At 53.6% G+C, this 20,407-nt stretch overlaps 1 protein-coding gene across 1 annotated transcript in view; it reads left to right on the top strand.

Annotated features, from left to right (window-relative positions):
- Window positions 1–20,195, top strand: part of Kcnk3 (potassium two pore domain channel subfamily K member 3) — a 35,687-nt gene extending 15,492 nt beyond the window's left edge. Inside the window, exon 2 of the mRNA XM_027933538.2 lies at window positions 16,927–20,195. Coding sequence (XP_027789339.2) covers window positions 16,927–17,864 — 938 coding nt within the window. The 3' untranslated portion in view covers window positions 17,865–20,195. The remainder of the gene's footprint in view (window positions 1–16,926) is intronic.
- The last annotated feature ends 212 nt before the right edge of the window (window positions 20,196–20,407 follow it).

The following is a 20,407-nucleotide window of genomic DNA, read 5'->3' on the forward strand; positions in this document are numbered from 1 at the left end:
CCTCACACATCCCCAGGGTTATTTTTAAGCTTCATTCTTCCACGGTTTATTTTTAAAGTAACAGTGGCACGTGCGTGGCCGGCTGCCCTTCCCAGGTGCCTGTTCCAGTTAGGACCAGGAATGAGCAGGGCAAGATGGGCCCCTTTCCCCAGGGTCCCCTCCTAAGGACCAGAGTTAACCAACCCCTCTCTGGATGGCTCAAAGAAGGTTCCTGCTATGCAGAAACCAGGGCCCCAGCCTGGGGCAGCAGGTAGGCCCACAGCAGAAGGCCCTGGGAAGGTCCCATGTCAGACATTACATGACCTTGACCGAGTCACCTTCCTGTGGGAGCTCAGCCTCAGGGTTATACAAAATTTCATACAAGAGGAAGTGAGGGGAAAGGGGAAAATAATACAAGGGGGAGAAATGAATGACAGTAGAGGGGGTAGAGAGAGAAGAGGGGAGGGGAGGGGAGGGGAGGGGGGATAGTAGAGGATAGGAAAGGCAGCAGAACACAACAGACACTAGTATGGCAATATGTAAATCAATGGATGTGTAACTGATGTGATTCTGCAATTTGTATACGGGGTAAAAATGGGAGTTCATAACCCACTTGAATCAAAGTGTGAAATATGATATATCAAGAACTATGTAATGTTTTGAACAACCAACAATAAAAAAATTTAAAAAAAAAAAGAGATGAGCAATAGTGACACTTGCCTCACTCTTTGTCAAAACACTCAAGAGTGAACCACAAACGGAAATCGTGCGCAAGCATAGGGAACATGATTAACTCCCATAGACCAGGCTGCCTCCCACTCTCCCACGAGACCCCTCCCAGGCTCATCTTCTTCCCTGGAAGAGTGACTCCCCCATCTGTGAGAGCTCCTCTGCTCTCATTCATCCCTCCCCACCTACCCAGAGACCTGCCTTCGCATTTCCCTACTGGCCAAACTCACACAGAAACAGTCAGGGACAGTACTGGGGAGAGCCCAGCTCTGCCATGTGCTTACTGTGTGACCTTGAACAAGTACTTGACCTCTCTGTGGCTCAGTTCCTACGTCTTTAAATGGGGATAATAATAGTCCCTACTGAATAGGGTTGTTTGAGGATTAAACGAGGTGCATATATCAGCTTGCTCAGAGCGGTGCCTGGCACGTAGTAAGCGCTGTGTAAATGTTAGCGAGTATTGTTTTGAATTGGGGAGGAGGACCAGTGACAGAGGCATTTAATCATTTGAATAAAGTCAAGTGCAGAGAAAGCCAGCCTGCCTGGATTCTACATTGCCGGTGGGGCTGGGAGGAGGAGGGGAGGCAGACAGTACTGTAAGCAGTGACTAGAGAGGGCTGGTCCTGGGGAGGCCGCCTGGGACCCAGGGAGGCTGCCTGGGTCTCTGGAGAGGTTGCTGAGCTTGGAGCTCTTGGCACCATAAAACACAAGCTAAGGACACCAATGCATAAATGGGCAGCCTCTATAGGCCACAGGAGCCAGGAAGTCACTCTCCTATTCGACCCTGGCTGGGCCCACCTGTTGTCTGACTTTGGCCGGTGAGAAGCAGTGTGGCTGAAGAGCTGGGAAGGCAAGTGGCCTGTCAGAGGCCATTGGGAAGGGGAGGGGTGTCTGCGTCCCGGTCTCTGTATGAAGGGCAGCATCCCCAAAGATGCCGACCAGGAATGGCTGAAACCTTGGTCACTTGATTCTGCATAAAGAACATTTCCAACAGGGCCCAGGGTTGAGTGAAGCGTGGTTTCACAGACAGTGATGGAATCTTAATCTCTGAGAAGAGTCTGCATCCCCTTGGGCTGGAGGAGGGCAGAGGGACCCAGAACTCTCAGGGCCCAAAACTTGCAGGAAGAGTGGGGACCCAGGGGCCAGGTTCTGTGAGGGGCCCTCACTCCCTCATTGCAGTACAGGCTTTTCTGCTTCCTGGGACTGTGTACTCTACAGCCCAGCAGGTTCTTGCCTTCTGCCTTGGATGGTAGACCGAGCTCTGCCAGGAGTCTTCGGAGAAGCGGGCAGGATGTTGGAGTATGTGTGCATGCGTGTGTGTCAGGAAGAGAGAGAAGGAGAGAGAGAGGGAAAGAGAGAGAGAGAATGCAGCTGCCCGTGTGTGTCGGAGGTGGGACCCCATGTCTACAGGCTTGCTCAAAGGAGTCAAGGTCCCAGCAGCTGCCTCAAGTCTGAAGTCCCTGTTGCCTGGAGTCCCTCTCCTCCTGGGCACGATGCCAACCTTCACCATCTGAGCTCCTGAGCCCTGGGGAGGGTGCTGAGCCTAAGAAAAGCCTTCCTTCACATCTCCTGGCATCTGCTCCCAAACTCCCTGCCAGGCCAGAGCTGTCTGGGCCACTAGCCATGACCAGGAAGGAGAGTGAAGAGCAGGTGATGGAGATGGGGCCACCATGCTCCAAGGCCTCCCCACCTCACCCGAGCCATCCATCAAGACCAGTTTCACACATCTGCAAGGCTTCCGCTATGGGCACAGGGCAAGGCGGGCCAGCAGGAGAGAGACCCACCTCCAAGTTCAACCCAGGGCCAGGCAGAGTGACAAGCGCAGAAGGTGTCCTTCTCCCAGCTAGGGGACAGGGAAAAGTGTGCCAGACAAGGCAGAGCCAGACCTGTCCACAGAGGGCAGAGGAGAAGCAGAAGGGAACTCCGGGCAACAGCAAGCCCGTGAGCAAGTGCTCAGAGAAGCTGGCATGGAGTGGGAAGCTCTTGGAACAGCAGGAGCTGGAGTGTTGGGGGCGTTGGGAAGGAGCAGGCCAAGCTGGGGTGGGTTGGGTTGCAGATGAACAGCCTGTGTGCTGGACCAGGCCCCCTCCCCACAACTGATTGTGGGGAACTAAAGTTTCTGAGTGATGAGTGGCAGCTCAGCACTATGCTGGAAAACCATACAGATATGGTAATAACAGCCCCTGCTTCTTGAGCCCCCACATACCAAATCTTGTTTTAGGCACTTTCCATACTACATTTCTTACCCCAAGGTCATCCAGCTACCTGGAAGAGGTGGGACCAGGGAGGTGGTATGGGTGGTAGGAGAAGCAGCAGGTCTGGTATTAGGAGACCCAGACCCAGCTCTGGAGCTGCATCTGTGAGTGAGATATTGACTTGCCAGACTTCGTGTCCCCAAGTATTGAATGGATATCACCTCTGCCAGTGTGCTGCACAGGGCCACCATGCCCCTGACCACTGTAGAGTGCTGCCCATGTGGGTCTCCTAGAACCCAACCAGGGCCCTCCTGCTACACAGCTCACCATGTGGGGTTTGCTGGGATGCAGAGCATAGAGCTGGGCCCTCCATCTGGCATGGCTGGGGCCTCGCCAGGGCACAGTGCCCCTTTGGACCAGAACAAATAAGAGGACTTATAAAAGGAAACAACACCACTTAGCCAGTGTCAAAGGTCAGCAGCCAGAAGCACAGGCTTCTCCTTCCCAGTCTCTCCGGCTGCATTACTCCTGTCTCTGCTTTGCTCGATCGCTCTCTGGCTTTCCTTCCTCTGTAACTCTGACTTGCATGTGACTGTGACTCAGAGTGACAGAACCTGAGTGGCTCAGGCGAGCCAGCAGCTTGGGTCCTCTTGGGTCAGGTGTCCCATGCTAGTCCAATCCACTGTGATCTGGGCCAGGATGACAAGGTACAGGGTGACTTGTCCACTGTCTTTGGTCCACTGTGGCTTGGACAAAGAAGAGGCTACCTATGCCCGCCCTTGATGTATTGCAGTAAGAAGGACCAATCCAAAGAGGTAGGCAGGGCCAGGCATACCTCACATGTGCCCATCGACAGCCTCCTTGGAGCCCTGGCACCTGCCCTCCGGCTTTCTCTCTTCTCCTGTGCTTTCTGACTCAGGGCCATACTGAAGCCTTCTGGTGGTCTCCAAAGAGAGGCTTCAGGGCTGCTCTCTGGACAGAAGGGACTGGCCATCCAACCACTGGGTCCATCAGCTGGCAGAGAACAGGAATGAAGCTGAGAAGAAAAGGTTTTTGGCCAGAATAGCATCCTCCATCCTCAAATGGAGTGTGCCAAGACTGTAAGACCAGGTCCTGCCCTGAGGGGGTTATGGTAGTGGGGTGTGGGGGTATTTTGCATACTTCCCTTCCTCGTTACACCCATCATCTGTATTCTCACTGGCAGCCCCAGACTTAGCTGGCATGGGGGGAAGTCCAGAGGTGAGAAACGCCCACTGTGCTAGGGGCCAGCTGGCCCCCCACACTGCACATGCAGATTGGACTAGAAGGATCGTTGCTCATGGAGACTTTGCTGTGATGCTATGTCGGCCAACGTCGCCAAGAAAGGCCAAGTGTGTGGCGGAGAAGGATGCTGTGTGGGCAGTTGGCAGAAGGGGACGCTCAGGGACCCAGAGTAGGAGGAAGGCTTCCTAAGAGAAGGTGATGGAGGGAGGGAGGCGCACGCAGTAACCAGTGCAGGAGAGCTGCTGAGGTTCCAACGCGGAAGGGAGGTCTTGGCCATAATTCTGTAAATCTAAAACTGTTCCAAAATCAAGTGGATTTTGTACAAATAGTAAATGGTGAATCCAACCAAACAAACAACACGGAAGGAAGGGGGAAAGAGAGTATGGCCTCAGACATTGAACTTGATCCAATTTGTAGTTACATCCAGGGCCCAGAGGCTTTGACACACCAACCAGGTGTTCACATTGACCCTAAATGATGTCCAGGGCCATCTCTGGAGGCTGCTGGGAGCAGAGCATGCCAGGCTCCCAGCCACAGAGGCTGGCACATTTGTGCACCTGTTTTCACCGTGCTGGTTTCCAGTCCCATCTTCACCTAGTGCCACCCACCTCCAGCTCCCACATAGATTCAGCACATCCGGGGGCAAATCTCCACTTTGGGGCTTCTCCCACCTGCCAGCCAGCTGGTGTCTGTTCCCAAAAGGCCAGTCCCAGCTATCCGGTCTCAGCCCTTAGCCTAGCACCTGGCACAAAGTGGTAGGTGCTTAGGAAATGTTGGCTCTATTTATTAATTAAGACAAGCTCAGAAGGAACAAAGTCATGTTTGTCTCACTGACTTTCCAGAGGGTACACTTGGACAATCATGCATTACAGACTGTCCAAAACCTGAGCCCTTCAGCTCCAGGGGTCCCTGCTCTCTGCTCAGCCTCCCTGGGCACCATAACCCTCTCTGCCAGAGCTGGCTGTCTTCTTCCAGGGCCAGCCATGAAATCCCTGACAGCCTGTGGCAGCCTCAGCCTGCCACCTCCTGCCATCTGGCTCAGACCAGTGAAGGAGTCCCAGTGCACTCTCAAGCCCTGCCACTGTAGGAAGGGCCTGGGGGAATGGAAGTGGAAAGCACTCACCCACCCCATGTCACCCCTTTCCCAGGACAGCCTTAAGAGCAGTGACTCTTGAAGGTCATGCTCAGATGAGCCTGATCCCTGACCTCATCCAGAGGCCCAGGAGGCCACTGAGATGAAAAAGAAAGAGAACAGGACTTGGCCTAGGAAGGCCTGGTTCTGCCACATGCCTGTGTGGCCTTGTCTGAGTTATTCAGCCCTTCAGCTCAGTCCCTATCGCTGGAAACCCAGGACCCCCCGCTTCCAGAATTCAGCAGCTCTCTGCTGACGTTGGTAGGGTTGTCCATGATGACAGGCCCAAACAAGGACTTGTACTCAGCCATTCACCAGCCATGTGGGCTTGAGTGAGTTATGAAAGCTAACTGTGCCTCAGTTTTCTCATCTGTAAAGTGGAGATAATGCCCCTGTCATAAAATTTCCGTGAAGATTAAATCATGTGTAAAGCACTTAGCACGGTGCCTGACAGACACTGAGGCACCAAGCATTTATTGACACATGCTTGATAACCATGAGCTTTCCTACCGTTACTACTACCACCACCACCACTACTGCTACTGTATGCCAGGTATTGAGCAGCTGAGAAGTAGAAGCCAACCCCACCCACAGAAGGCTCAGAGGCCAGAAAGACCAACAGGAGACCAAACTCAGACGCATCAGTCACTGAAGAAGCAAAAGGAAGCAGAAACTCAAGGCCCCAGGAGGCAGGGTCCAGGATCAGAAGGAGGGGCTGGGCAGGCAATAGGGAAAACTGAGGCCGACAAGATTGTCCAAGTGCCCTGGCCAGCCTTGGCCCTGGGCGCCTCAGGCAGTGTGGGGAGGTTGTCTTGAGATGGATCAAGGGGTCGGTTTTGAAGCTAAAACTCCAGCTGCCCCTCTGCTTCAGCTGGGGGAAGGTTGATCAGACCCTCCCAAGGCCCTCACTGACTCCATGGCATCTCATCAATGCCAACCAGAACCGTGGTCTAATGTGCACCCAAAGGCCCAGTGCATTGCTTGAGCATCTGACAGGCCCAGGGGCCCTTGACTGACCCTCCCACTGACTCTGCTTCTCTCTCCACTGTTGGTAGGGGACAGATGGCAGCACCCATGATGGCCCAGAATCCTAGAATGCTGATGGGCCCCGAGGACATCTCCTCCAACCTCTTCAAGACCAGGAGTGGGGCAGTGGTTTGCCTGTGACACTCACACAGTGGCACAGCTGGAACCCGACTGCAGGTCTTCTGACTTCTGTCCCAGGGCTAAGGGTCCTAGAGCAGCCAAGAACAGAGGAAGGGGGACTGTCTTTGCATTTCAAGTTAACTTTCAGTATTTGTGGCCTGAGATTAAAAAAAAAAAAATGTCTCTCTGAGACTCAATTTTCCACATCCATAGAACAGGGTAAAAATAATACCTCCTGTGTAGGCCTTCCGTGCAAACTTCAACAGTGGAATGTATAGAAACTGCTTTGTAAGTGATGGAGGCTGGTGTGGAGGAAATACGAGGAACGATTACTACTCTACTTGGAGCACAGTGCATAGGAAAGACTCAAAAATGTCAGCAAGATGAATGGATGAATGTTTGAAGGATGATGAGTAATGATCAAAGGGCCCCAGGAGCACTGATTTATTTAGGTGGGTGAGCTCAGGGAAGGCTTCCCAGAGGGGGTGGCTTTTGAGGTGGGTTTTGATGGAGGAATAGGAGTGTGTCAGGTAGGAAAAGAACATAAGTATCCATAATGTGGAAATGGGTCCTCCCAAGAGCTATGAGGACCAATCCCACAGACAGGTTTGGGCTCTTGGTCTTCCTCAAAACTCACCCCTCTCCCATGTGCATGGGACATGGAGGAGCTAACAATTTATTAAATACTAAATATAACTTTCCAGAGAGACCTTGGGGAACTTTTAATCTAATATCCCATCTATAGGTAAGAGAACTTGGCCAACTAGGGCCTGAGGCTGAATCTGGCCCACTGTTTATTTTTCTAATAAAGTTTTATTAGAATAAGGCCATGTGCATTTGTTTACATAGCCTCTATGGCTGCTTCCTTGATCCAGTGGCAAAGTTGAGTAGTTGTGAGACACTATCATATGGCCTGGGAAACCCAAAACATTTACTGTCAGGCCCTTTATTTAAAATGGTTTGCTGACCTCTGTCCTACATTAAGACAGAGGCAAAGTGAGGATGGGCACACACAGGGCATCTTGACTCCCAGTTGGGTTCTCTTCAACTCCTGTGCACCATCACCTCTCTGTGACCCAACCCTCCCCCATAACTCTGCCCAAATGGTGAGATTTCAGGCGTCCAGGCTCTGGACCCCTACCTGGGCTGTCCACTGTGGCAAGTCCACTTTATATTGGGTTGTAGAGTTCCTTCTCAATGTCAGGCTGTCCCTGGCAGATTTATTTAATTAAAACTGCACTACATCAAATCTGAATTTGTTGTTCTGAACTCAAAGATACCCTGTCCATGGCTGGGGCTGGGGCTCAACGCTAGCGCACTTGCCTGGCATGTATGAGGCACTGGGTTTGATTCTCAGCACCGCATATAAATAAATAAATAAATATCAACAACTAAAAAAAAAAAAAATACCATGTACAACTGGTCATAAGGACACACAAAACACAGGTCTGGGCCGTGACACCATGCCCTAGGGCAGATCCCAAAGGCCCAAGGTCAGCGTCCTTCCCAGGATCCTGCCCTGCAGTGTGTTCCTGCCCACTTCCCTCTGGGGCCTCGCATTCCATTCATCCTCCCTGTTTCCATCCCATTCAAACATCAGGTCTGTCTTGGATGCCCACCTCCCCCTAATTCAATAAATCAGCAGAGATTTATCAAGCACAGGCTCTAAGCCAAGCACTCTTCTATGTGTGGGGGACATACCAGTGAACAAAAGAGACAAAAAAATTCCACCCGTAGAGCAGGGAGTTTCACCCATAAATACAAGGGCATCCCAAACACTGGTTTTTGTTTTGGGGTTTGGGGTTTTGTTTGTTTTTTGTGGGTTGGTGTTTTGTTTTGGTTTTTTGGTATCACGGATAGAATCCAGGGACACTTTACTACTGAGCTACATCCCCAGTCCTTTTTATTTTTATTTGAAAACAGGGTTTCACGAATTTCCTGAGGCTAGCCTTGGACTTGTGATCCTCCTGCCTCAGCCTCCCAAGTCACTGGGATGACAGGCCTGTGCCACCACATCAGCAGGTGTCCCCCACACTGTGTTCTCTCTCTCCCCTCTCTTCCCTTCCTCTTTTCTCTCTTTACCTTTCCCCACCCGCCCCCCACTCTCTCCTCCTGAACTCTTGAATTCTCTGCTTCTGTCTAGCTCACACCCAGGCCCTTGACAACTGGGCCATGCCAAGTTTCCCCTAATGAATCCTCCTGCCCCCATTTCCCAATGTCGCCCCTGCCCCCACCCAGGGGTGCCATGTCATTCATCTTAGCACCTCTTTGAGCACCTACTTCCCTTACTCGGGAGCTGTCAATGGCTCCCCATTGCCTTCCAGGTAAGATTTCTACCCTGAACCTGCCTTTCAAAGATGTTCAAATTTGAGCCCTCTCCCTCCTCAATGACCTTCACTTTTCAACAGAACTTCTTGCTCCAGCAGGAAGATTTGTATTGTTGTTAGGTTTATAATATTCATCATCTTCTATTTATAAAAGTAATAAAATTTTTGCAAAACGTAGAAAGTATAAAAAGAAAATTAAAATTAATCATGAGCCCATTATTCAGGATAAACTCCAAGAGCTTTTAGTATATTTCCTCCTAGCTCCTTCTGCTGCGGGTATGCATGTATACATACATTTTTTATATGCATATAGTTAGTATGGGGTCCCACCATACAGAAAGGGTTGTGCCTCCCATCTTTAACGTGATATGAGGTTTTCTATGTAATTAAGAGACTCCTCAGGAACAGCACTTTAATGGCTGCACAATATTCTGCCCCATAAATATACCTTAATATGTTTAACCAAACCCTATTGGTGAACATTTGGACTGTTTACAATTTTTCACAATGAAAATGCTGCTATAAACATCCTTGTTCATAAATCTCTGTTCCCATCTCTGGTTTTTTTCCCAGCAGAGATTCCTAGAAGTGGCACTGCAGGGTCCCCTGATAGATGCATTTGTAAGGCTCTCGCGCACCAGGAAGCTGCCGTTCTGAGATCCTGCAGGTCCCCCCAGCCCGACATATGAAAACACCTCCGCCTGTTTTCTCTGTCCCTACCAATAGGTGTCCAGTTCGCAGCAGTTTCCCTGTCAGTCCTGCATCTTCCATCAGCCCCTTGGAGCTCAGGGAAAATGCACCCTCCTCCATGAAGCCCTCCTGACACCCTGAAGTTCTTCACCTCCAGCCCTCCTCTGTTCATCTCAGACCCCACCTAAAAACTGATCAACTTTGCCACACATTTGAATAATACGGGCAGTGCTAACCTGGGCTTTAGATGGGTCTTTGAAGTTTTCAAAGTGCTTCCACTGAAAGGGTTCATGTGATTTACTCCCAGATGGGAAATGTTTTGAGGTCACCTTGGTTTGATCATCTGGTCTACTTCTCCTGGCCACATCACTGGCCTTGAGTCTAGCCTAACCTCAAACTAGCCTTGAGTTCATGGACATTTTAAACCCAGCCTTCCCTATTCCTTGGCCTAGTAGAACAGATTATAGAAGGCTCTCCTTCACAGCATGGGTCAGTCAAAGAGAACAAAGGTCCTGCAACCCAGTCTTTGCTCATCACCAACTTGCTGTGACCAGGGGCTGGTCCCTGTTCCTCTATGAGCTTGGTTTACCTATCTATAAAATGGGCAAGTTGAACTGTACTGTCTCCATACTCCACCACTGATCGCTGCTGAGGTCCCTGTGGCAGGCACCCAAAGCAGCTCTGGGTGCCTCTGAGGTCCCTGCACAAAGCCGGCCTCTGGGACAGGCCCGAGGGAGCTGGCCCAGGAGGCAGGCCTGGCTCCAGGCCAGACTGTGTCTGCAAACACTGACCTTGGCTGCTGCAGGGATTTTCCATGACACCAGCACCCTCCCTCTCAGCTTCCCCCACTCCACGTGGGCCCAGGGAAGGTGGGGGCTGGGGGCCTTGAGACTGTCCTACACCAGAGGGCCCCCAATCAGTAAGGGGGCACCTGCGGATGGGAGAGAGCTAAGGAGAGAGAGAATGGAATCCGGGAGGAAGGAAGGGGCAGGGACAGACAAGCTGGTTCGGAGTGGGGGGAAGAGCCACGAGAGGAGATGGGAAGAGAGGCCTTGGGAAGGGGCAGGGCTGAGCGAGGGGATGGGTGCTGGGCTTCAGAGCTGTCCTTCCTGGGAGCTCTGGCCTGGAGGGCGACAAACTCCAGACCCAGTTCTGTACGCTGGTCCCCACCCCCACCCCCACCCCAACTCACGAGGCTCTGTGGTTTCCCAGGCCCAGCTCTGGGTTTGGCCAGGCCATGGGGGAGGGGGGGGTCCTTCTAAGGCCTTAAAGTTGAAGGGGACAGGGTACCAAAGCAAGAGCAGGAACTATGAGTCACCAAAGGACCTCCTGCTAATGGCCACCTCCCCTCCCACTCTGGGTGTCTGCCGGGAGGTTTACTCTCTGCCATTTCAGACTGCAAAGTCCTCCAAAACCTTGGCCTTTGGGGTTGAACAATATTTCCTTAGCAACTGCCCCCTACAGGCCCTGTGTGGAACTCCAAGGGGACTTGCAGCACTGGGAGAAAGATTCCAGCAGTTCCTGAACCAGATCTTCCAAGAGGGAGGGAGAGCACCTGCACTCCCCCCTACCAATGCCCCAGACCAGCAGCCCTGCCCTCTGCCTCCAAGAGGCCTGAGCTCCTGTGCCGGATGCCTTCCCTCACCCCCTTTAGCACACCAATCAGGCTACCTAGGAGCCCCCAGTCCCACCTCCCAGCTCCACACTGATGCCATCTCCAGACTAAAGGCAGCTCTGCTCCATGCCTCTGTCCCTGAGGAGGCAGAGCACTCGAAGGCCCTTCCCAGGTGACACTCAGCTCAGGCCTGGCTGCCCTCTGCCCCACCGCAGATGAGCCCAACCCTCCTCTCCTCCCTGGAGCCCCCGCTCCTTGCTGGCTGCCCCACAGGGCCCAGGCAGCACCCCAAAGCTAGGCCCTTCCCCCATTTCCAGCATCAGTCCAGAATTCAAAGCCTTTGGGTGTCTTGGGCCATAGGTCACCTCATCCATCTTCCCTCAGGACAAACATTAGCCCAGCCAGGGCCATATTTACATTAGATAACTAGGTCTGCAGGGAGACAGGATATGGCCAGGCACCGCCAAGCACTGTGTTTCTAATCCACCCCGAGATGGAGATCAGAGGACCTCAAAGTCAGAAACGGGAAGAAGGACCCTACAGGCTCTGGATGTGAAGGAAGAGTGTTTCCCAAACTGTGCTCCAAAGAATGCTTGTTCAGCAATATGCACTGTGAGGAAAATTGTCCATGATCAAATAAGTAGGAAATTTAGCAGCTTCCCCTGGCTTCCATTGGCCTTGCACATTAACACATGGCTGGCGCTGACACAGCCTACACTTAAATCAAATGACAAATCCTCTTTAATCCGGCATTTCCCCAATTTAATTTAACCAAGCAACCCTTTTCTCAACCAACAGTTATTAACATCCCATGGAACTGATATCTCAGAGAATTATCCTTGGGAAAGACTGATCGTGGGTTGTTGATGTTATTAATAATTAATATCTATGGATCCCAATGCCCTAAGCATTTTAAGTCTGCTTAAATCCCCCCAGGAACTCTATGAGGTACATATATTATTATGGCCATTTTATAAGTGGGGAATCTGAGGCACAGAGAATTAAGAAACTTGGCCAAGGTTAAAAAGCTATTTAGCTTCAAAGCCTGGGCTCTTAACTACCTTACCAAACTATGGAGATCCCCTCCTTATTTTCAGTATTTCAAACATATAACAATTAATTAAGTCAGTCAGTCTCATGGAATCATTATTATTATCCCATGCCAATCAGATGTTCTATAAGCAGATGTGTTCTTAATTAATTTTGATGGAGAAATACATTATGGCTTTAATAATCATGTATTCAGTGTCTGCTCTACGTAGTATCAACACCGTACTGATTAACACATGGTACTTCATTAATGAAACTTTTTCAAAATCTTGGCTCTACAAATGGGTAGGGGAACAGAGAAGATAATACATTGATACCATGAGAGAAGGTGGGAGCCTCCTCTCTGCCCATGACACTGAGATGAGGGGAACTGAGGCCCAGAGAGGGGAAGGCACTGGCCAAGACACGAAGTTAGTCAGGGGCAGTGAGACACACAGTCCTTGCCTCCCAGCCCCAGGCGCTTTCCTCCACCCAAGGCTGCAGGTGGCAGCCTGGGCTTGTGACCAGCTAGGCCAGAGGCAGGAGGTCAGGCCAGCAGGCCAGCAGGCATCTGAGGCCAGTGGGGAGCAGGCAGCCCAGCCCCGCCCAGCCAAGGCCGTTGCCAAGGGCTCAGAGTGGCTAGTTGTGCTCTGACTAGGAAACAGGCCACAGAGCGAGAAGGATCAGCGGGGGAGGGGGGGTGGTAGATGCACCCCTTCAGGCTCTGCATGACCCCGGAAGATGGTGACAGCCAGTGTCTGAGCTCCTTGCTGATGCCAGGAGGAAAAGAAAAGAACAGCCACCTGGAGTTCCCGTCCTATCTCTTAGTTTCTCGCCACCCTCAAATATTTATACTAATAATAAGTTCTCATACCCAGATATATAATTAATTTTTATGTCCAGTCACCTGGCTTCCTCAAGGCAATTTCTATTTCTCCAGCCAGGTTCCAGAGCCATCTCTTAGCTAAGCTGCTCCCAAGTTGGAGTTGCTGGCCCTAGTTGAATGAACTGACTCTGGTTACCCATGAGCCAGAGATCAGGGAAAAAAAATGTTGGTTTTGGAATCAAGTATCCTGGGTTATAGTCCTGGCTCTATCATTTACCAGCTGTGTGAGCTTGGGCAAGTAGCTTTCTCTCTCTGGTCTTTGATTTCCTCATCTGTATAATATAAGGACTGAACTAAATATCACTCAGAGCCTGTCTGGCTCTGAGAACCTTTAAATCTATGGTGGGTTCAAGGAAGGGAGACAGAGTGAGGGAATGGGAGACAGCCGGGTGAGGACTCAGAGAGGCAGCAGCAAGTGTCTCGTGGTCAATCCTGACTGCCCAGCCCAGGAGGTACTGTGAGAGAGGATGCCCCAGAGGGACAGCAGAGCCCCTCAGCCAGGGCTGGGCAAGGAGGAGATGGGTAACACCTCTTACCCCCTCCCTCGCAAGGCCAAGCCTGACGTGGGCAGGGACCAGGCCGGAGGCCGACCTTCTGGCAACAGATGGGGCTTGCCAAACTCCCAGCTACTTCCCAGAAGTCCGGTGCCTCCTGGGAGTGGCTCCACCCCGGCTGGCCGTCCTCCAAGCTGGGCACCCACGTCAGCAGGTCCTCCCAGATCCCCTGCCCTTTCACCCAGTGACATGGAACAGGCAAAGGGGCGGGGCATGCTCACCTGGGACCCCATACTTAGAGAGGCCTCCGTCTCCCTGGCCATCTCTCTCCCCTCCCCCTTCTGTTGCGTCCTGTTCAAGTCAGCACCTGAGGCTGAGGCTCCAAGGGTGACGCTCCTCGGTCGCCCTTCCGGTCACCCTTCCTACGGTGCCACACTGACTCCAGTGCCTGGGGGTGCACACTGAGTCAGGACAGCTGGGTGGGCTTGGCCAGCTCACAAGGCCTCTCCAGGCCTCCTGACCCCAACTGTGAAGTGGAGCCGGTCTCCACAGTGGCCTCCTAGGAGCCTCTGAGGACTAAGTTAACAATGCCCCCGAGGAGTCAGATCTTCTGATTGATAAGCCCTGGCCTGCAGTGGGAAGTGATACCCTTGGGGACATCTGACCCCAAGGGGCAGGCCCACCCAGGCCAGGGCCCCCCTGGACAGGGCAGTGGCTGTGTCCTGGTAAGAGCCTTGGTCAGGCCTGCATGAGTCACTTGCTTTGAGAGTTACTAAGTTCAACAGGAGGAGGGCATGGGTGGGGGGGGGGATTGTCGCTGTGAACGCTGGGCCCCATGGGAATGGGTGCTGGGCAGTAGCAGTGAAGACAGGCACTGTGAGCAAAGGTGGCAGTGAGGGGGCCGGGCAGGTGGCCACTGGGTTTCCTAAAAGGCGTTGGGCCCAGAGAAGACACAGTCTATGAACAATCGCCCAGCGAGGAGGCGGGGATGGTGTTGGTGGTAGACGGGGGTCCCCTACCCTGAGCCCACAGAGAGCCCTGCTCCCTGGACTAGCTCTCAGGCACTCTCCCCCAGGGTCCCATCACGCTGGTTCCAGTGCACACTCTACAATCCCAAAGCACTTTCATACCTAGTTCCGAAGAACTTTCACGCCTAGTATCTTCTTTACTCCCAAGTGCAGCTCGAGCAGGCAGCCAGGGCGGGAATTAATAGCTTTAGATCAACCCCTGCCCAGTATTACAAGGCAAAGAAGCCCAGAGAGGGAAAGAGATTTGCCCAAGGCCACACAGCTAGGGCCAGGCCCACATTCCCCACTCCCTGTGGAGTCTTGTCACCAGTGCTGCACCCGCCCTCTAGCCTGTGCAGTGCTGGCCTTGGGGACTTGAAGGACAGGATAAGCAGCAGCTCTGGCTCAGGACCTGCACAGCTGTCGAGGTGAGTTGTGGTCTGGCTGCTGCGGCCGAGCTGGCGGGCACAATCTGTTCTCACCCTGCTGGGCCAGGGATGGGCCAGGACCGCTGCTCAGCAGCTCCGTTGTCCAGGCCTCTGACAAAGGGGACACAGCCACTGGCTCGATGCCACAGTGGGGGTGGGGGAGCCCATTCTAAGGGCAGCCCCACACCTCACACACCTTGAGCAGCTGTTCCCAGACCTCATTGAGCTTTAAGATTCAAATGGCCCTAGGCTGGCAGAGATGCCAGCTTAACGGGAACATAGCTGCCCCCAGACCTGGTGCTGTCTTGGAAATGTGAGAGTCACCTGGCACTTCATCCGTTCTTCATCAGTGAGCCATTATTGAGCACTTGATATGGACCAGGCACTAGGCTAAGTGCGCCACATACATTATTGCACTTATTCCTCCCCAAAGCAGGTGACTCATTAGCCCCATTTTACAGATATGGAAACTAAGGCTAGAGAGGTTTCTCTCTCTCTCTCTCTCTCTCTCACACACACACACACACACACACACACACACACTCCACCGTCAGGGCAGATCAGATACAAAAGCATGCATTCCCCTGCCCTGCAATTTAGACATCAAGTGTATTTTGGGTCCCCATGGGGGCAGTGTGGCTGACAATGTGGAGGTGGGAGTTAGAGAGGAACATGACAGGCCTTCCAGTGACACCCCCCACAAGGTAGTGTTTAGATGTATGTCATCCAGGGCCCTAGAGTTCAAAGCTGAACATTACCAATTCCATTCAAATAAGCAGAAATCACTTTCAGCTATGAGGAATCCAGGAGGACTGCATGGAACAAGAAGAATTTGGTTAAGATTTCTTAAGGCTTCAAAAAAAGGCAAAATTGGAAATGCTGCCAGCATTATTTTATTAGCATAATTCTATTAATAAAAGAAATCAATACCTCCATAGCTTGGTGAAAAACAGAGGTTCAGACCAGTGGACCTCATTTTACAAAAAAAAAAAAAAAACATAATCAGAAAGGGAGAGTAATTTGCCCAAGGTCACAGCCACTAGTGACAGGGCCTGAACTTGTGCCCAGAGTGTCTAAGTTCCCATCCAGGGTCATTTTCTGTCCAGGTAACCAGGCAATGGTTGGCTCAAAGGGAGGCTTTGCCTCTGCTTGGCTCCCGACTCTGTGAGAACTGGGGGTGGGGGTGGGGTTTACAGAGACTGCCTTGTTAGTGACAGTAACACACCTGGAAGGACACTCAGCTCCTGCTTGGCCAAGGGTAATGTCACATCCCCATGAGGGCATATCCTACTTTGGGGCCAAGACCAGGGAAGACTCCAGGCCCCAATACCAGATTGGGAGTTCAAAGACCTGGAGCACTTACTCCTCTGTCTGGGAAGGCCAAGGCAGTTGGTCTCCTTTCTCTTTCTCGGCCACTGCGGGGCCAGAAGCCCCAGAGGCCTACCACCCCCATAGCTTTGGCTGGCAGCAGGGAAATCATCGAAGGCTGGTCCCTGCCTCATTTTCCCTCGCTCCACAGTGAATCCCAGGTTGTCAGAACCCATTCAGTCCAAACACCTCCCCTCATAGTCAAGGTCCAAAGAGCTCAGGGAGCATAACGGGGGTGGGGGCACTAAACTAGAACCCAGTCTTCAAGTGACTCTGGTACTCACACTCCCTCAGCTGCCTCTGGACACAGTTTCTAGGAGTTCTGAGAGCCAGCTCCTTCTCCAGCTACATAAAACCACCTGGGTTTTGAAGCCAAGCAGATTCGAGGTCAGACCCAGGATGCTCTGCTTCCAAACAGTGTGATCTTGGAAGAAATTAAGGGGCCCTTCCAGTTTCTTCCTTCTTACCTGCCTTCTGAAATTGTCACAAGATGACTTGCATAGGAACGCAGATATGCCCACGGGGGTTGAAAGGCCCAGGATCTGCAGGATGGGGAGGGAAGTGGAGGAGGAGGAGGAGGCTCTCCGGAAAGGCAGCCCCACAGCCTGTGATTTCTCTCCTCTTCCCGCTCTCCCCAGGCTATGGCCACGCAGCGCCCAGCACGGATGGTGGCAAGGTGTTCTGCATGTTCTACGCGCTGCTGGGCATCCCGCTCACACTCGTCATGTTCCAGAGCCTGGGCGAGCGCATCAACACCTTCGTGAGGTACCTGCTGCACCGTGCCAAGAAGGGGCTGGGCATGCGGCGCGCCGATGTGTCCATGGCCAACATGGTGCTCATCGGCTTCTTCTCGTGCATCAGCACGCTGTGCATCGGCGCCGCCGCCTTCTCCTACTACGAGCACTGGACCTTCTTCCAGGCCTACTACTACTGCTTCATCACGCTCACCACCATCGGCTTCGGCGACTACGTGGCTCTGCAGAAGGACCAGGCGCTGCAAACGCAGCCGCAGTACGTGGCCTTCAGCTTCGTCTACATCCTCACGGGCCTCACGGTCATCGGCGCCTTCCTCAATCTCGTGGTGCTGCGCTTCATGACCATGAACGCCGAGGACGAGAAGCGCGACGCCGAGCACCGCGCGCTGCTCACACACAATGGGCAGACGGGCAGCGGACTGGGCGGCCTCAGCTGCCTGGGCGGTGGCACCGGCGGCGGCGGCGACAGCGCGCACACCACGGACACCGCCTCGTCCACGGCGGCCCCCGGGGGCAGCGGCTTCCGCAACGTGTACGCCGAGGTGCTGCACTTCCAGTCCATGTGCTCGTGCCTCTGGTACAAGAGCCGCGAGAAGCTGCAGTACTCCATCCCCATGATCATCCCGCGGGACCTGTCCACGTCCGACACGTGCGTGGAGCACAGCCACTCCTCGCCCGGAGTGGGCGGCCGCTACAGCGACACCCACTCGCACCGCTGCCTCTGCAGCGGGACGCAGCGCTCTGCCATCAGCTCGGTGTCCACAGGCCTTCACAGCCTGTCCACCTTCCGCAGCCTCATGAAGCGCAGGAGCTCCGTATGAACCCCCCCGCGGGGCCTGGACCACCTGCCAGCGGGGGCCGGGCCGGGGCTCCTGACCAGAAGAGCAACGGGGGGAGGGGGGTCGGCCAGGAGCACCCCCACCAGCCGCCTTCGGTCCTTGGGATGCCCCCAGTCCCCCACCACCACTGTCCCCCACCTCCCCAACTCCAACTGTGCCTGCTCGCACCAGCCGGCAGGAGACCGGGCTCTGAGGACTCCTGGAGCCCCCATCCGAGCCCAGCATATTCCAAGAAATGTGAAACTTGGGGGGTCTTAGAGGGAAGGCAGAAGCTAAGAGGGAGCCTCCCAACCCTTTTGGAAATCTAAGAAGCTCCCCAGTCCTCAGAGGCCCTGCTGGTACCCAGACCCCCACCTCCCCAGGGGACTTAGTGTTCCACGTTGGTTTGCATCTCTCTATTTATACCTCTGTCCTGCCGGGTCTCCCACCATCCCTTGGCTTCAAAAGCCAAGGTGTCTTTGTCCAGGTCACCCCCACTCAGTCCCACCCCTCACCCCCTCATCCCCAGCTGTGTCTCCCCGCCTCTCACTACCTTCTGTGTCGTTTTGCATGGCTTCACCTTATGGAGAAAGTGGAAACCTCAGCAGCCCCTAAAGCTAGCCCCCAGAGGGCAGGACAGAAAGAAAGAACAGGCAGGTGGCAGGAGGGGGAGAGGGGAGCAGGGGAGGAAAGGCTCTAGGGCTTTGGGCTGCAGGGCAGTGGCACGGGTGGGTAGACCTAGTGGCCTCTAGTGCACTCTCTGGGGGAAGGGGAGGACTCCAGCCTTCCACACACTGCCCTTGAAATCCAGAACAGAACACCAACTGGCCACCCCTGGCTGCTACTGCTACTCATTACCAACTCTTAAATTTGTGGAGTGGGTTTTTAGCTTCCCCAAACCCCATCTGTCTATTCATTCGTTTGAGTCTCACAAAACTCCAAATAGTTCACCAGGGCTGGAATTCTTGTCTCTATTTCATAGACGAGGACACAGGTGAAGTGTCCTGCCCAAGGTGACACAGAGAGCAAAAGGCAAAGGGGAACGAGAACCCCCTTGCCTGTCATAGCCTGAGTGATGTTCCTTCCAGCTTAGAAGCAAGGTTCCTGCCCCACACATGCAGCATCCTGTGGGCGGCCGAGGCTTAAACCAGAACCACAAGCCCCGGGCAGGGACCTTGCTGATGCTCAGCTTCTGCTACTCCTGTCCCAAGACAGGAACTCTGAAGGGGCCCTTGTCTCTGGGCTACCTGCTTACAAGCAGGAAAGTCCTTGGGACCAAGGTAAGCAGTACTAGGTCAGGAACTGCAGCTCTGGGCGGTTGGAAATTGGGCAGAGAGGCAAAGACAGCCTGTCTTTGCTGTCCTACTGGGACATCGTCCCTAGCCCCGCAGCAGCCATTGTGGGTACCTGTGTCCCAAGTAGCTACTGATAAGCTATGGCCAAAATCATGAATACTCCTCCGAGCAGGAGGCTTAGACCTCTGTGCCCTCTGCCTGCCCCACCTGCAACTCAGAGGCTCAGGTGGAGTGTGGTGGGTGGGGGCATGCCCTCTACTCTCCCCACAGCTAGAGCTGGTAGAGTAGCTGGGACCGCATCAAGGTGGAGGTGAGGGACCTCTCCTCCCACAGCTCGGCCTTCCCGTGCTGCTCCAGGGTCAGCTCCTCAACTCTGCTGAGCAAGGTCAGCCCTGGCATTCAGTGAAGCTGGAGAGAGGGGCCTGAAGGATGGTCAGCCTCAAGCTCCAACTCAGCAATGTCCTCTAGGCCCTGGGAACCCCAAGAGGGAAGAAGTCCGGCCTGTCTGTGATCCCATCTCAGTGTAGAAGACCTGGCCCTGGTGCCAAGTGGGGTGGGGCCCAGGGCCTAGAAGAGTGCCCTCTGTTTTTATGTTGGGGGTGGGGGACAGTGCTAGCTGCCTCTGTCCTATGTGTGACCCTGCCCTCGAGGGGTCAAGTCCCGTCAGACCCGAGGGAACCACAACCAAAGTTGCAGAGAGATGGTGGAGAAAGAGGCAGCAGGCCCTGGGGCAGAGCACGGCAGCCTGCTGGTCTCCAAATGGGTCTTTCCTTTCCAGGGAACTGGAAGGCCAATGTCACTTCCCCGTCTCACCCCACACACACCGCAGGCAGTCTTTCTGCTTCCCCAATGCCTTATGCCTGGGCACACTGCCACAGAATATGCAATATGTGTGGGTGACATGTCCCCACACCCACACCCCACCCGGGCAGCCCCTGAATTCCCCAGGCTGTGGCTGCCAGGCCTCCCCTTGGCTCCCCTGCCTATCTGTCTTCACACTGAGAATGGCGCCTAATAAATGCTGTCCATGGAGACCAGGGTCAGGCTCCAGCTCTTCTGTTATCACAAACCCTTACGGCAGTCAGAGGGCAGCCACCCCGTGGTCCCCAGTCCGGGTCTACAAACACACCTAACTGATCGCCTCAGGCTAATCAGACTGGTCTGCGGGCCTTGGGGAGAAGCCTAATGGGGAGCATTCCTTTCCCTTTTGGGACTTCTCAGAAGATCCAGATTTTCTTACTATCATCCTGG

Source organism: Marmota flaviventris, chromosome 14, assembly GCF_047511675.1.
Source record: "Marmota flaviventris isolate mMarFla1 chromosome 14, mMarFla1.hap1, whole genome shotgun sequence".
Classification (NCBI taxonomy): Eukaryota; Metazoa; Chordata; class Mammalia; order Rodentia; family Sciuridae; genus Marmota; species Marmota flaviventris.